The sequence below is a fragment of the Mangifera indica genome, chromosome 8 (genome assembly GCF_011075055.1).
Source record: "Mangifera indica cultivar Alphonso chromosome 8, CATAS_Mindica_2.1, whole genome shotgun sequence".
Lineage (NCBI taxonomy): Eukaryota > Viridiplantae > Streptophyta > Magnoliopsida > Sapindales > Anacardiaceae > Mangifera > Mangifera indica.
In genome coordinates this window covers 784708-799909 of record NC_058144.1, presented here as the reverse complement: position 1 = coordinate 799909, position 15202 = coordinate 784708, and the positions used below count along the sequence as shown (strand labels likewise).

At 33.4% G+C, this 15202-nt stretch overlaps 1 protein-coding gene and 2 long non-coding RNA genes across 5 annotated transcripts; 2 read left to right on the top strand and 1 right to left on the bottom strand.

The window, feature by feature from the left end:
* Nucleotides 1-881: 881 nt before the first annotated feature.
* On the top strand, nt 882-2802 carry LOC123222320. Its single transcript, XR_006503603.1, has 2 exons — nt 882-1558; nt 2264-2802. It is a non-coding gene; the product is annotated as an uncharacterized LOC123222320 (long non-coding RNA).
* Nucleotides 2645-4392, bottom strand: LOC123222321. The gene is made up of 2 exons (XR_006503604.1): nt 4322-4392; nt 2645-3831 (listed from the first exon to the last, which is right to left on the bottom strand). It is a non-coding gene; the product is annotated as an uncharacterized LOC123222321 (long non-coding RNA).
* Nucleotides 4393-6694: 2302 nt separating this feature from the next.
* On the top strand, nt 6695-15189 carry LOC123224050 (kinesin-like protein KIN-UB). 3 transcript variants are annotated; one of them, XM_044647540.1, is made up of 19 exons: nt 6695-7021; nt 7581-7681; nt 7832-7954; nt 8203-8388; nt 8620-8841; nt 8987-9140; nt 9850-9999; nt 10299-10387; nt 10534-10737; nt 11116-11238; nt 11854-11988; nt 12089-12220; nt 12627-12741; nt 12825-12917; nt 13526-13651; nt 13782-13907; nt 14229-14372; nt 14500-14628; nt 14724-15189. In XM_044647540.1, the coding sequence occupies exons 1-19, from the start codon at nt 6838-6840 to the stop codon at nt 14882-14884; spliced, it is 2697 nt and encodes an 898-aa protein (XP_044503475.1). In that variant the 5' UTR covers nt 6695-6837; the 3' UTR covers nt 14885-15189. The 3 variants fall into 3 exon arrangements, with proteins under 3 accessions (XP_044503475.1, XP_044503476.1, XP_044503477.1); XM_044647541.1 differs by lacking the exon at nt 7832-7954; XM_044647542.1 differs by lacking the exon at nt 6695-7021 and having other exon boundaries at nt 7778-7954.
* The last annotated feature ends 13 nt before the right edge of the window (nt 15190-15202 follow it).

Here is a 15202-nt window from a genome sequence, read left to right as displayed (position 1 = left end):
ATTGTTGTTTAGATTGGATAAATTGAGTTTAAATTAAAAAAATTTTAGTTCAAATTTAATTAAATTCGAAGACTCTTGTCTTGTTAAAATCACTATATTCGAACTAGTTTTATTAGAAATTTTTTTTTTTTTATAATTTTTGTAATGATTTTTTTTTTTTAATGATATTGCTTCCTAGTCAAATATGATTTCAAACTTGGTATTATTAATTCAAATCGAATTTAAATTGGTATTTATTTAGATTAAACCCGGATAAGATCAATCCCCACCCAAAATTGTGGGCGGATGAACCTGGACTTTCAATTTGGACTTTTTGGTGTCTGTTATTGTCAAACAAATCTGCCACGTTAATTCCAAAAGCAAATCAGTATGTTGTATACTTTTTCGAGTCTGCATTAGACTAAATCTCTACATTTAAATTTATGTTGTAACTTGAATCCGCATCACAAGTCAAATTTTTACTGTGTGGACGCTTGGATTTTGCTTTTCTTGACGTTGAAGACTCATTTGTTCTATTTTTAACCATAATAATTGTTCATCATTGTTTTGACAAAGCACATGGAAACGTATGTTCCGTTCCGTTTTGGGATTGGCAATGTAACGAAATTAGCTAGATCTTGAACTCAAGGGGACGAATTTCATAAAGTAATGAAGAATGAAGTTGCGTTTTGGTTGGGGTAAGGGATAGTGATAATCATTTTCGTGTTAAAGAGTCATATCTGTATTGGATCTTATTAAAGACATATTGTTTCAGTTACAATATTCAATCATGATATAAATCTTTTCCTGAATAGATTATCATAAAATGTTTAATCCGTATTAGAAATAAATTAGGGGTTATACAATCTATTCGATCAATTTTGATTGAAAAAACATATTTTATATGATTTATAATTACATAATACTCAAATTAATGGACTCTAACCTATTCTAATACAAAAATAACACAATTCAAATATAACACGATACTTATATATAATATAAGATATATTTAGGTTATAAAAGGTCAACCATTCAAATTAACACAAATGTTATTTGTGCAAAAAAATTGCTAAACTCCAATCCGCCTTTTTATGTGTTGCATCGGTTAGTCGTATGGCAAGTTGAAAAAGTAATCAAATAGACCAAAGAAATTTAGAAGAGAACGAACCCCGTTTCCTTTTAACTTACTGTTGTTCCCTCTTGCCACCGTCACCATGAAAAGTCTCTTTCTCTCTCTCTCTCTCTCTCTTATATCAGATTTCATGAACAATATCTCTCTTTCCTTCTATATAATAATCCATTCACATATATTATCTACTTATCTGTCTTGTCTAATATCTCTATAAATGCGACTCCAAGAAGTTCATCCTCTGTAATTCTCCTTCTTTCAAGTTCTCTTCCTCTTCTTCAACAAAAGGCATTTACAAAATTAGCTTGCTCATCTTCGAGGATACAAAATGTGCATGAACTCTGCAAACTTGAGTTCATCATACACCATTACTTCAACGTTATTTACTTCTCGCTATGCACCGCCATCATCCAAGCGACGCAACCTTCGAGTTTGCCGCCTAAACAGGTCAGCTTGTTTCTTCGTAACCCTCCCTAGATATAGCTAATCTGACAATTTGTGTCGTCTTATCATTTTCATGTCCAATAAATTTGTGTCTTGGGTTAAACACAGTTAACCATAACTCGATTTTTAAAATCGTATTAAAATCTCTGAATTTTAATTTGGTTAAAATTATGTTGGGGTGAACTTCAAACGACCCAAATTGACCAAAACTACAATATTTTCGAAGTTTTATTATTTTTTTCCTCAAATTATTCTGAACTATTATTAATAAATCACTCTTACAAATGAACCAAAATAATTTTATTCTCTCTCACTACCAAAATATAAGATAAATTTTTGACAAAAATAAAGAATAATTAAAGTTGGTATAACTAAATAGAGATACAGAAGAATTTAAATTCTTTTGACACTTTCCTTCAATACTTTTTTGATGTATTTCTAACAAAAATAAATTAAAGTAACAATTTTTTAAATATTTGAGTCAATTTGAATTAGTTTAGTATCAATTCGGATAAAATCTAATTTAATTTTGAGTTATATTGAATTGATTTGAACTAATTTTTATTTAAAAAGAAATTCAACCCTAATCCAATATTTTACTGTCTTTATGGGATTAAGGGGTATTGAGGAAAAATACCAACTCTAAGTGAGCTATTATTATTTCTCTGTATATTTATGATATAACAAGAAAGGTATGCAACTTAACAGGAGAAGAAGATCATCGAAAGAAGCACAAAGAAAGAAGAAGATGGAATTAATAAACCTGAAGCTTTACAGGAAGAACCAAAGCATCATAAAGCAGAACGAGAAGCTGAGAAGAAAAGCACTTCTTCTTCGTCAAGAGAACCGAGCCTTATTATCTCAGCTACAAACCCAGTTCCCGGATTATTCACCGAACCAGTTGCCCCCACAACCATTTTCAGTAATATAATAAGCATAATCAAGCTGAATGATTAATAAGAATGAATGGTGCATAACACAGTGGTCTCTGACCACGACCAGGAACCAACTCGAGTTTGGATCTTGACATGTTGGTGGTTTTTATTCCACTGCTTTCTTCTAGGTTTGATCCTTCTTAATTTAGCTTAATTATCACCCTCGTTTTGTTCTTTTTTATTTCATTGCTGGAATTCATTGAATTGGGATATTGAGGAAATTATGGATGTAACCATTTTTCCCTGTCTAATTGTTAGATAATGTGCGTGGAATCAATAGTAAAAAAAATGAATACTTGGATTTTATCACAATTCATCTAAAATAGATTATATCCCCCCCTCATCTCTCTCGTTTTGATCATAATGAAAATATCTATTAATGAATTACTATATCACTCATACAATAAAATAATACAATTATATACTAGTATTCTAAGAAGATTTTTATTTATAAGAAAAATCTTATTAAAAATCTTTTGTGGGTTGAGCTCAAATTATTTATGGGTCGTCTAGAGGTGTTGCCCTTCTTCTTCCCCTTGTTTATTAGAGTGCAAAGCTCCTATCCACTGATCGGATAATAGGACCATCAATCATATTTTATAGATAAAGTGTTCATTAATTCCAATAATAAATACTATTTATAATGAATATTATAGAGCTTGTTCAATAACAGGCACGATTTTATAATCTTCTATGTAAAAACTATATCAAATGAATGTGCATAGATATATGATCTTCTTGTTTTTCGCATATTCTCTACAAGAAATGCTATGCTGAGCTGCACTTAGTTTAGTTGTATATCTTTTTTTTTTTTTTTTTTGAATTATCTGTTTAAACCCAAATCATTGCTTGGTTTATATCAAATTGAAGCTTATTTTATTGACGATTCTTTTTCTCCAATAAGTAGAACAAGCCACTTTTAATCTCAAAATTGATTATGTTGGATTAAAACTGCGCTTAGCTTTGACGCAATCCCAATCCACTCTTGGTCAAATTATTGCAATATAAATTTGAAACATAAATTTTGCGGCATTTAATAGAAAACCCAATAAGATAAAGCCGAAGAGGCCGCCAATCCTCAATAGCCTTAGCCTGTGCCCGGCCTTAAAAAAATTTTGTCGTCGGCCTCATGGGCCTTTTAACTAAGGATCAGTACAGAAATAAAAATTAAATAAATCCAATCCGAATTATTGTCAGAATTGCACTCAAATTCATTAGCTTTGTATAGTTCACCACTTTTTCGACACTGGAATCGACAGTTGAAACGGGCCCATGTGTACTACGGTATTATCAGTTCTTTTAGCTTCAAGCAAGACCAGCATATCAACAACTAATTACTTTCTACATCAAATAAGGTTACCAAGTCAAAAAAAAAAATTTAATTTGTGTTTAGTTTAAATTTATAATAATTAATTTAAAATTAAGTTTAATTTGTTTGATTGATAAATAATACCACTGAAAACAAAGAAGAAATAACATCAAAGAAAAAGAATAATAATTATAAAAAAAAATATTCATTCGAATTTAGAAAAATAGTCAAAGAAGATTCTTTTATATTAAGAAAAAGAAAAATATTCATGCGAATTTAGAAAAATAGTCAAATAAAATTCTTTCATATTAAGAAAAATAGTAAAATATATAAGTTCAGATACATTCAGATCATTAACAAATAAACAAACCACACTTAAGAACATTAAAATAGGAATTGTTTTTTATCAAAATTTAACTGATCATTTTTAATATATCATGCATATATTTCATTGAAAATTAAATAGTTACATTATTATAATATGCATGAATCATAATATAACTAGAAGAGATATAAGAGTACCTTGCTTTTGATTTGTCAAAATATTTTGAAAGAACAAATTTCACAAGTTTGAAAGAAAACTTATTTTATTTATCTCTCTTATATTACAACTGATTATCTCTTTATATAGATAGAAGAATAGTACTACTCCGGATTCTACTCAATCTTAAATCCATAAACATAATAATAAACAACTTTACACGTGGCTTATCAATCAACGCAAAATGATACATAAACAATTTTACACTTGGCCTGTTAGTTGACGTAAAATGATAAATATACAAACTTTTTATAACAACATTGGGGTCTCTATTTCCCACGTATTTTATTTCATAAAAGTAAAGTATTCGAGTATTGGTGGCATCTTAGATGTTGATTCGTTGGGTGTCGGTAACATCTTATCCTTCTATTTCTATTATGTTTATTGGATACATGTCACATCTTACATGTCAATCATTTGAAATTGATTGAATCTCCTTCCCTCTTTTGGGCCTTAGACAATATTATCTATAGAGTCCAAAGGTATTTTCGTTTTCTTCTTCCTCAATTGGGATTTTAGTTTGGGCTTTTGCTTGGGCTTCAACCCTGACTTTTGCTTGGGCCTCAACTTTCTAAGTTAATATGAGCCAAAAAGTCTCCTTTGTTGTCTCCATCAAGTTTGTTGAGAGATATTTTGGATCTTAAATCCATCAACTATCTATTGGAGTTGAGTCTGATTCCCTTTGAACATAGTATCTTGAACTGTTGTGTATTTATTTGGTATGGTTACTATAAGTCCTTTATCCTTATGAACTATAGTATCCCTCCACAGAAGTTCTTCAATTTTGGATTGGACTTGTAATAATTTACCTATGTGAATTCTTGTCCAATACCAATCCTCTTTATCAAGGTTCTTTTCTGTTTGTTGTAGTGTATATCGTCCCATCGAGACGTCCTCCTGAACCATTAATCTATACCATGGTTTTCCTACAACAAACTATTATATTTATATAAGTTATATATCATCATCTTCTTGGATGGAAGAAGTGATACTCCTAGTGAAGGTATGGAATTTCCTATCTAAAATACACAATATTTGCTTCACTGCATCTAATATATGGGGGTCCACATTGCTTTCTGTACATCTATTTTCATTGCATCTATCCAACCTCTTTTTAAGAGGTGTTCACAATTTTCTCTTCTAAAGAGTTTCTAAGGAACGTGCAATTTCACAACTCCATTTGAAAAAACAAATAGTCTTGCTAAAAGATCATCTATCTCTTCTTTTTGCTAATGAGCTATTAATATTTCTATGGTGACTAGATTCAAATAAGACATTAAAATCTGTCATCTCCCTAAATATCCTAGTCTTTAGAAGCAACTATTTTTGAAGAACAGATCTTCCCATAAGTTCTTCTTTTTCATAATATACCTATCAGCTTCAAGCCAGGCTAGCCTTTCTACTAACTCCACATTAGTTGACTAAGCTCTACTAGCCTCAAGCCTGTTGCAATAGCTATTCGGCATTGAGCTTCTAGGTCATCCCACAATGCTTTACTAGCTTTTGTCAGCTTAAGGGTTTTAGGAAATTCAAAGCTATCTACAATACTTATCATTTCCTACAGTTTTTTCATTTTCTTTTCCTTTTTTTGCCACAGGTATATCCTAACTCTAAGCAATTTTAATTCTTTTAGGTTTTCCTCCAGTTTTTTCGGAGTTTTCCTTCTCGTTGGTGACTACATTAATTTTTATTTCTCTATTTAATATAGAGTTTTTATTATTGTATTCGCCAATTTTGAAGTTCCCCTTTTTATCAGAGTTAATTTTCTATTGCATTGCTACTTTTTGTTGCACTTCTACTAAACAAAATAAGAATATTCAAAATTAAACTAAATTTAAATTGAATGTTGCTCTAAGCTAAAACAACTTGCATCATATCCATCCACCCCTACTTTTTTAAGTGAAGTAATGTGTAAAATGAATTGATACTATAAATGTGATTGAATTTAATCCACACTAAAATCAAAAAAGTAAATTCGAAATTAACTATAATATAAAACTAGAGGAACCAATGAGTTTTATTATTTAAAAATAATTAAACCTTATATTCAGTATAAATTAACGAATTTGCAGTACATCCAGGCCACGTCCATCCCTAGCTATAAAATCGGTGTCCAAGTGACAGTTAGAATTACTTTGGAGTTAACGAAGGATAATTTTGTAATTTGATACAATTACCCGCACCACAACCCGAAGGTCCAGGACATGTTGGCGGGACTTAGGAGAGTCATGGCACGACCGTCTCTGGAATAAAGTAATAAGGACAAAGAATACAACTTTTTAGTAATTTAAACTTATCAGTATTGAATCAAGTAGCATTAGGACCCACTAACCTGCGACCGCCTGTGTCTCTTCCCACTCATCTATTATTACTTTTGTTTGAAATCTTTGAATCAAGCCGAACTGAAAATCCCAAATCTAGCGCTAGCTTATCTCTGTTCAGGCTTCACTTCTGTATATGTTCCCAAGATATTTTGAACTACAATTAGGAACTGACTATGACTTCCACTACTTATAAAAACGGTGCGGTTCATAAGGGAAATGTGAAGCCAATTACTGCAACATCTTCAAATTTGAAATCATCTTCTTTCAAACCTAGGCTTAATCCATCTCAGTCGCCGGGATCAGCTCTTCGCCGCAGCAATCCATCATCTTTTGTCGCCGCTGCCGGAAATGACGGAGGTCAGTTACATTCCACATTCTGACTATAGATTATTGATTGTGAGCTCAAGAATCTCGATGCACGTATTGTTTATTTTAAATTGATATGTTCTTGCTTTTGTGTTTAGCATTTGAGTTTAGTTTGCGATTAAGATTAGTCGTAGTTTGTTTTTCCAATTTCATGAGCGTGTATATGGACTTGATGCATATGCCACGAAGTTGAATGGAAACTTTATAATGTTGTTAATGATTTTAGTCTCAATAGAGATGCATGCAACTGGAGAGGCTGTAAAAAATCATAAAACTGGCTATAAGGCGTGCTTATAATTCATATGTTGTGTGATTGCCCTTCTTTGATTATTGATTTAGGTGTAAGTTGATGGACGGTTTTGAGATTTTTATTTCTATTGCTGATTTGAAAACAAGGTGAAAATGATGAACTTTGAGGTTTATGTTATACGAGGAAGGCAATGAATATGCGATTTGTGGGATTTTTAACTGTTCAACTTGCTGCTTTCCTTGCTACTGTTGAAACACCCTAATAAAAGTTTACTGTTATCCTTTTTCTTTTTTTGGACAGTACCAGGAAGGGTTCGGGTGGCAGTGAGATTGCGGCCTCAAAATGCTGAAGAGTTGGTAGCAGATGCAGATTTTGCTGATTGTGTGGAACTGCAACCAGAGGTGGTTTTATTCTCGTTTTAGTTACTTTCAACTTTGGGTAGCAGTCAAAAGTGTCACTTGTTTTTCTCATAGATGGTGTTTTGAGCTCTGTGCTAGGTTATAGCTTGGTTGTGGTGCCATTAATCATTTTGGGTTTTTGCTCTACCTCAGCTTAAGAGGTTGAAACTTCGAAAGAACAATTGGGACTCTGACACTTATGAATTCGATGAAGTTCTTACTGAATTTGCATCGCAGAAGCGTGTCTATGAAGTTGTTGCGAAGCCAGTTGTGGAGGTCTGTTTATGTCTGATGTATATCTTTAATATATCTTAATCAAGTTAGTTATGCTCTATCAGTTGTATACATGGCTGAATGATCCAACAGTGGATGAGTTGGCTTTGCCTGGACCATGTCTATCAGTTATGTTTTATCAGAAAAGTTAATCAGTTTGTGCTTTCTTTTTTCTCAGCTTCAAATTGTGCCATGTCCCCTGGAAGATATATCTTGCCGCATTTAACTAATTTTTCCTTGTAATTTTGTAGAGTGTTCTGGATGGCTACAATGGGACTGTCATGGCTTATGGTCAGACTGGCACAGGGAAAACTTTTACACTTGGTCGATTGGGAGAGGAAGACACTTCTTGTCGTGGAATTATGGTCCGGTCAATGGAGGATATTTTAGCTGATATTTCTTTGGAGACAGATTCTGTTTGTGTCTCGTATTTGCAGGTTGTTGGGCTCTTACCATGTAATGATAAATTTTTCCTGTTATTGAATTGGAACCGTTTCACTTTATAATATCTTTCCTTTTTGGCTCATTTTTTAGTACTAGTTTATCAATTTTGACCTTTTTATTTTATTTAGTTAGTTTTGATAATATCAAAGTTTATGTATACATCCCACTTGGGCTTCTTTAGTCTGCAAGTATTCTAATAATTTGTTCTCAATAAATATTTGTAGCTTTACATGGAGACCATCCAGGATCTCCTTGATCCAGTGAATGATAATATCTCAATTGTGGAAGATCCAAAAACTGGTGATGTTTCACTGCCCGGGGCAACAATTGTTGAGATTAGGGACCAAAAAAGTTTTGTGGAATTGCTGAGGCTGGGGGAAGCTCACCGAATTGCTGCTAATACAAAATTAAATGCTGAGTCTTCTCGCAGCCATGCTATTCTGATGGTGTGTGATAATTGTTCACTATTTTTTTTTTTCCTAAATGCCAATGTATTAATTATTGTATGTTAATTGCTAGTATCTGTTCGTATATGTTTCCTATGATATCTATGTTATTTATGCAAACACTGACATTTATAGCTCTTTACAGATACATGTTAAGAGGTCAGTTGGAGGAAGAGATGAATCTTTTTCATGTGAAACTGAGAATGCATCTCACTGGGTAAAACCTTCAAAGCCACTTGTACATAAAAGCAAGCTGGTTATAGTAGATCTGGCAGGTTCAGAACGTGTTCACAAGTCAGGTGCTTATTGCAATTAATGGGTATTTTTTATTTTATTTTTTAAATTTTAAGAAGAAAACATTCTTTTTATCTCAAGATTTTCCTTCAGAGCTAATTTTTTCCATTATGTGCTTCCACTTGTGAGAGATTGGGAGAGGAGTTGGCAATCTGACCAACCTGTGCATGCCTTTTTTTGTTGTAAATGTTATTGGAGTTTGAATTGACTGATTCAGACCCTCATGTTTGTTGTGCTATTATGAGATGGATTGTTAAGAAATTTCAGTTGTCAATCTTAATACCATTTTTCAGAGAGGTTTCTTGGACCAAATTATACTATTCTTATATGGATTTCGCTTGTAAAATGCTGAGAGAGTTAATGGAAGGGCTTGAGATGCGGCATTAAAAGCATTTAGAACTACTTCCAGTCTGCCTTCAGTGAAGAATTTGAAATTTTAGCAAGTAATTGTTTTAGAAGAAAGTCTTGTGGGATTACTGCAGTCTTGATAACTGCAAGACCATGGAGTATTCAAAATAGAAACAAAAGACACCTGTGATCTGAAAGTTCCAGAAATGTAAATTCTGATTATTAATTGTTGCCTCTTGGTTGACGTTTAGACTTTTATGATTGCATTTTTTCCTTCAAAATGCTTTATCTTGATTTTGGTCATTGTGCTTTAGGAGTTAGAGCTACATTTGCAGTGAATTTTTATTCTCTTCCCTCTTCTGGCAGGAAGTGAGGGGCATATGTTGGAGGAAGCCAAGTCTATTAATCTTTCACTTAGTGCATTAGGAAAGTGCATAAATGCTCTGGCAGAGAATAGTGCCCATGTACCAGTTCGTGATTCGAAACTTACAAGATTGCTTAGAGATTCATTTGGAGGTGAGAAGCCTTTTGTATATATTAGTTGCTCAGGTTTTGACATGACTAGAACAAGCAGCTCATGAGATGCTCTGTGTTACAAACATGCTTCTGTGACACCGTTAATATAATTGTTTTGGCCTATTGCACTTTTTGGTTTAGTAGTAAAATTTATTTTAGGCCTTCATACAATGGATCCCAATTTTTAGTTTTTACTATATGCATGCCCTCATAGCATTTCCTTTTTAATGCATCAAATTATTCTCATGTTGATTATCTTTGTTTCTATGTTTCACTTGAAATCTGTCATTGTGTTGCAGGAACAGCAAGAACCTCATTAATTGTGACCATTGGTCCATCTCCACGTCATCGAGGAGAGACTTCCAGTACCATATTGTTTGGTCAGAGGGTTAGTTTTTCTTTTAGAACTGTTTAGCATATTGTTGCTTATTGTTTGCATTCAAGCTACCATATGTTTATCATAATTAAAATTTGTAAGCAAATATTTCTTAGACAGTGGGAGTGATGATTGGTAGTGTTGTTCATTTCCTATAGGCTATGAAGGTGGAGAATATGCTGAAAATAAAAGAAGAGTTTGATTATAAAAGTTTGTCTAGGAAGCTTGAAATACAACTGGACAGGCTCATAGCAGAAAATGAAAGGCAACAGAAAGCATTTGATGATGAAGTTGAGAGAATAAATTTAGAAGCTCAGAGTCGTATTTCTGAGGTTGAAAGAAATTTTGCTGATGCCTTGGAGGTTTGTTCTTTAATTTTATATATTATTTTCTTGTAAAAGTTGTTGCTGTCTTTTCATTCATTTTGGTGATTTCTCATAACATCCATTTAACTTTATTTGTGTGTGAGACATGGTAATAGTCCTTGTTTTTTTTTTGGATGGAAGACATGACATTTTGTGTTTGTTTTCTTTTAATGGATCTTATCTTGTTATTCTAGGTTAAACTTTTAGAATGATGACACAAAAACAATAAGAAATGACTAAAAATTACTTAAGAAATACGCTTTTTGTAGAATCTTTCCTGTTTTTCCTCCTAGTTTTTAAGATGTAAAACATTGATGTTTCAGTTCTTTCATATGGGTGAATCAGCATATGATAAACATGTGGTATTTTTTGTAGAAAGAAAAACTGAAGTGCCAGATGGAGTATATGGAATCAGTAAAGAAGCTGGAGGAAAAGATGGTGTTAAATCAACAGAAGCAAGAAAGTAATGGCTTCATTAGCGATAGATGTAATGGAGAGGTATGCTCTCTGTAGAGACATTTCTTCCTGTTTCTTCTGGTTTTTAGAAAAAGTTGTATCAAAATTATGTTTAGCTAGGCAAGCCTTAACTGTGATGGACTCTCATGTGAATATTATTGACACCTGTGAGAATTCACACATTGCTCAATACAGGCATGTTATTTCTATAATATGGGAGAAATATTGGTTAAAAGCTGTAGCCTTTTCTTCATAGAGAAATATCTTTCCAAAGCTGTAGACAGTTGATAATTTTATTTATTTATTCGGCCTTTTTGAAGTGCTATATGTTAACTTTGTCAAGGCCCTTACAATGTTAATCATTTTTCTTAACAAATTCCCATGGACAAAGGTTAAAAGCTGCGCTTTTATATGTAAATTGTTTCTGGATTTGATTAAATATTAACTTCCTAAATGTATTATTTAATAATGTGAATATATTGTATTGCTTTTAAAATGAATCTGTGAATGTGAGGATCTTTGGACTGCAATGGCATTTCAGTGGCTTTTGCATTGTTGTGAATGTGCTGGCATTATGTGTACCACTTTCTTACTATTGACATGAATTTGCCATCATTTTTAAATTCCTGGGTTATGTTTTATTTTTATACTCTGCAGGTGCCTGGAGTTGCTGTTGCTGAGGAAGTTGCAGAGATCAGAAAGTTACTTCAAAATGAAATGTATATGAGAAAGACAGCTGAAGATGCGCTCACCAAGCTCAGGAGTCAGTTTGGGCAATATATGCAATCAGCGGTATTATCTCATATTCTGAACCGTACAGAGTTCTTATATTAAATTCTTTTGTCTTCCTTGATTTCTGAACTATATCGAAGGGATTATTTTTGTGTTTCAGTCATGTGAAGATACAGAAATTTCAAAGCTTCAGAAAATGCTGGAGGATGAGACACATCAGAAAAAGAAACTTGAAGAAGATATAGTGATATTACAAAGCCAATTAATGCAACTGACTTTTGAAGCTGAGCAGGTATTTGATTTCATGATCCTCTTTATGCTTGCATGATTTCCTCTTTGTTCATATAACTGATGATGACGCTCTGATGATTTTATTGCTTCTGATCTAATCTGAGAGTAGTTGAACACTTAACCGTTACATTATCTAACAATATTGTGATTTGGAGGCTGCGCTGATTTCATGTTTTTTGTAACTGAAAGATGAAGTGGAGGGAAATAAGAAAAAAACTCAAGTTTATCCCATAGTTTGCTTCTTGAGGAATCCAATTAAAAATATTCAAGTTTCAATCTGTGTGAGATCCTTTTTGCATAGGATGACTGATATTTCATATTATGTGTGAATTGTGATCTTGAGCATACATCAAAGTCCTTTTAACACAAGATCTTGTGCTAAGTTTTGACTCAATTTGTCATTATAGATGCGAAGATGTCTTGGTGAGTATGGAAATACTTATACAGGTTTGGATAGTCATTCTCGATACAGTGAGACTGGGAACAGACTGAAGGCACCAATTAGTACCCTTTTTGAACAAGGTTGTAAATCTGTTAGCCATGTTTAGTGCAGCCATGTTAGGTGTATTTGTTTCTTATAGTTTCTCTATTAATCAATTTCACAGTGGGGTTGCAAAAGATATTGGCATTACTTGAGTCAGAAGATGCCAATGTACGAATTCATGCTGTAAAGGTGGTGGCCAACCTAGCAGCTGAAGGCGAGTAATCTTTTTTCTTGGAACCTTTTTTATTAATATCTGCTCTGATGTGCTGTCTCTTGTAGAATTTGAGATGTTTGCTTGCTCCTTCAGGTTGAAGATTCTAGGTTGCTGCAGTTGTTTCTTGTTTTTGGATCTTTTCTGAGGAGCTTTGGTTAGGCCTAGCAAATTAGTTCAGGATATGTCTGTTGAGTGCTTGTAGCCTTGTGTTATCAGTGTTTTACTCTTGAGCTAATGCATCATTCTACTTGTGTGCATGGATAACTAATATGCTACCCCCTTTCTCTTTATTTAACCAGAAGGATAATATGTTACGGAAATTCTTCTGTCATTTGTATATATGCACTGGTATTATTCACGGCTATTTGCTTTGACATCATTGTTGCTATGATCATTATTTCCAATGTCTCCTATCATCTAGCAGGGGATTTTAGTGTCAGAGTCAAACTACAACTCCCTGTATGTGTTATTCATTCTTTGAGAAAATTATTACTTGCAGGAGGACAAAAAAGTTGTGAGAGTATGTGCAATTATGCACAATGTTTAGAATTGTATATTACTATTTCGCTTAAACCGAGAACTGATGTTTGCTGCCGTGTACTGATCAGAAGCAAATCAGGAAAGGATTGTTAAAGCTGGTGGTCTTTCTTCCTTGCTGATGCTTCTTAGAAGTTTCGAGGACGAAACTGTTCGCAGAGTAGCAGCAGGTGCAATTGCCAATCTTGCAATGAATGGTAATAGTATATTGATTCTTGTCTTATCTTCAAGAACAAGGGGGCCTTTCTTTTTTATTTTATGAATTACTTCAGGCTTCATATCTCATCTGTCTTCCAATACAATACAATATTCTTTTATCGATTGCAGAGTCCAATCAAGAACTTATAATGCAACAAGGAGGAATCAGTTTGTTATCTATTACAGCAGGCGATGCTGAGGATCCTCAAACCCTACGCATGGTTGCTGGAGCTATCGCTAATCTATGTGGCAATGGTATACAGTATTTCTTTTGTCATCTCATTTGTTATCTTATTTTTTCTGTCACTCATGTTGTAGAACTGCTTAGGTGTTGATAACTGGGAAGGACATGTGGTAATTCGTTGCTAGGATATGTAGATGAGCCCTTCTAGAATCAATTGCAGCAGAGCAATATATGCTTCTGACACCATTTATAATCATGCTTGTTGCTGTGTCGTTTCAGCTTCAATTAGAGATTTTCTGTTTCATTTTTAGTATTTTAGTTGGCCAAGAATTCTTATTTTATTTCAAACCATTTTTATGCCTTGAAACTCTTTTTTGTTGGTTGTCTCATAGATAAGCTTCAAACAAAGCTGAGATCGGAAGGTGGAATTAGGGCCTTGCTAGGAACAGTGAGATGTGGACACCCAGATGTTTTATCTCAAGTTGCACGAGGATTTGCCAATTTTGCAAAATGCGAGTCCCGAGCAGCTACTCAAGGTTCACCATTTTTCTCACATGTTTTTTTACAGTTTTAAGTAATTTATTTTAATGGTCGGAGGTTGCACAGAAAATATTATTTTGATACCAAAATATTTATCTATCTATAAATGATGCTTTACTACAGGGATAAAAAGTGGCAGATCTCTGCTGATAGAAGATGGTGCACTTCCATGGATTGTGCAAAACGCAAATGATGAAGCTGCAGCAATCAGGCGACACCTTGAGCTTGCTCTCTGTCACTTAGCACAGCATGGTAAATTTACTTGAACCTTTTCTTGGAAGAAATTTAAACAAATTCCCAGGGAATTGTTCCTCAAGTGAAGTTATTTTCTTTGAAAAAAAATTCAGAAGTAAATGCTAAGGACATGATAAGTGGAGGTGCCCTTTGGGAGTTAGTACGAATCTCACGGGATTGTTCTCGAGATGACATAAGAAATCTTGCTCTTCGGACTCTGAGTTCCAGTCCCATCTTTAAAGCTGAAATGCGGCGATTACGGATAGACTTCTGATTGTTGCCATAGTAATCAGTTTCCTCTCATCGTTTCTCTTTTGCCCACACTTTTGGGATTGGGTGATGAATAGAATCTTGCTATGTGCTGGCTCGGATTTCATCTCATTTTTCACTGAGTTACCAACCAAATCCGGTCTCCATCTTTGTGCACATAGAATGTCTCCTTATGTTCTGGTATCTGTTGTATGAATGATTTTATACAAAGTCTTAGAATGCACGACCCCTTTTTTAGTTATTTGTTTGTTGTATAAAATTGATTCATATAAGAATATTAGAATGCAAGTAATTATCTTTTAGTTTCTACCAGACTCTCAAA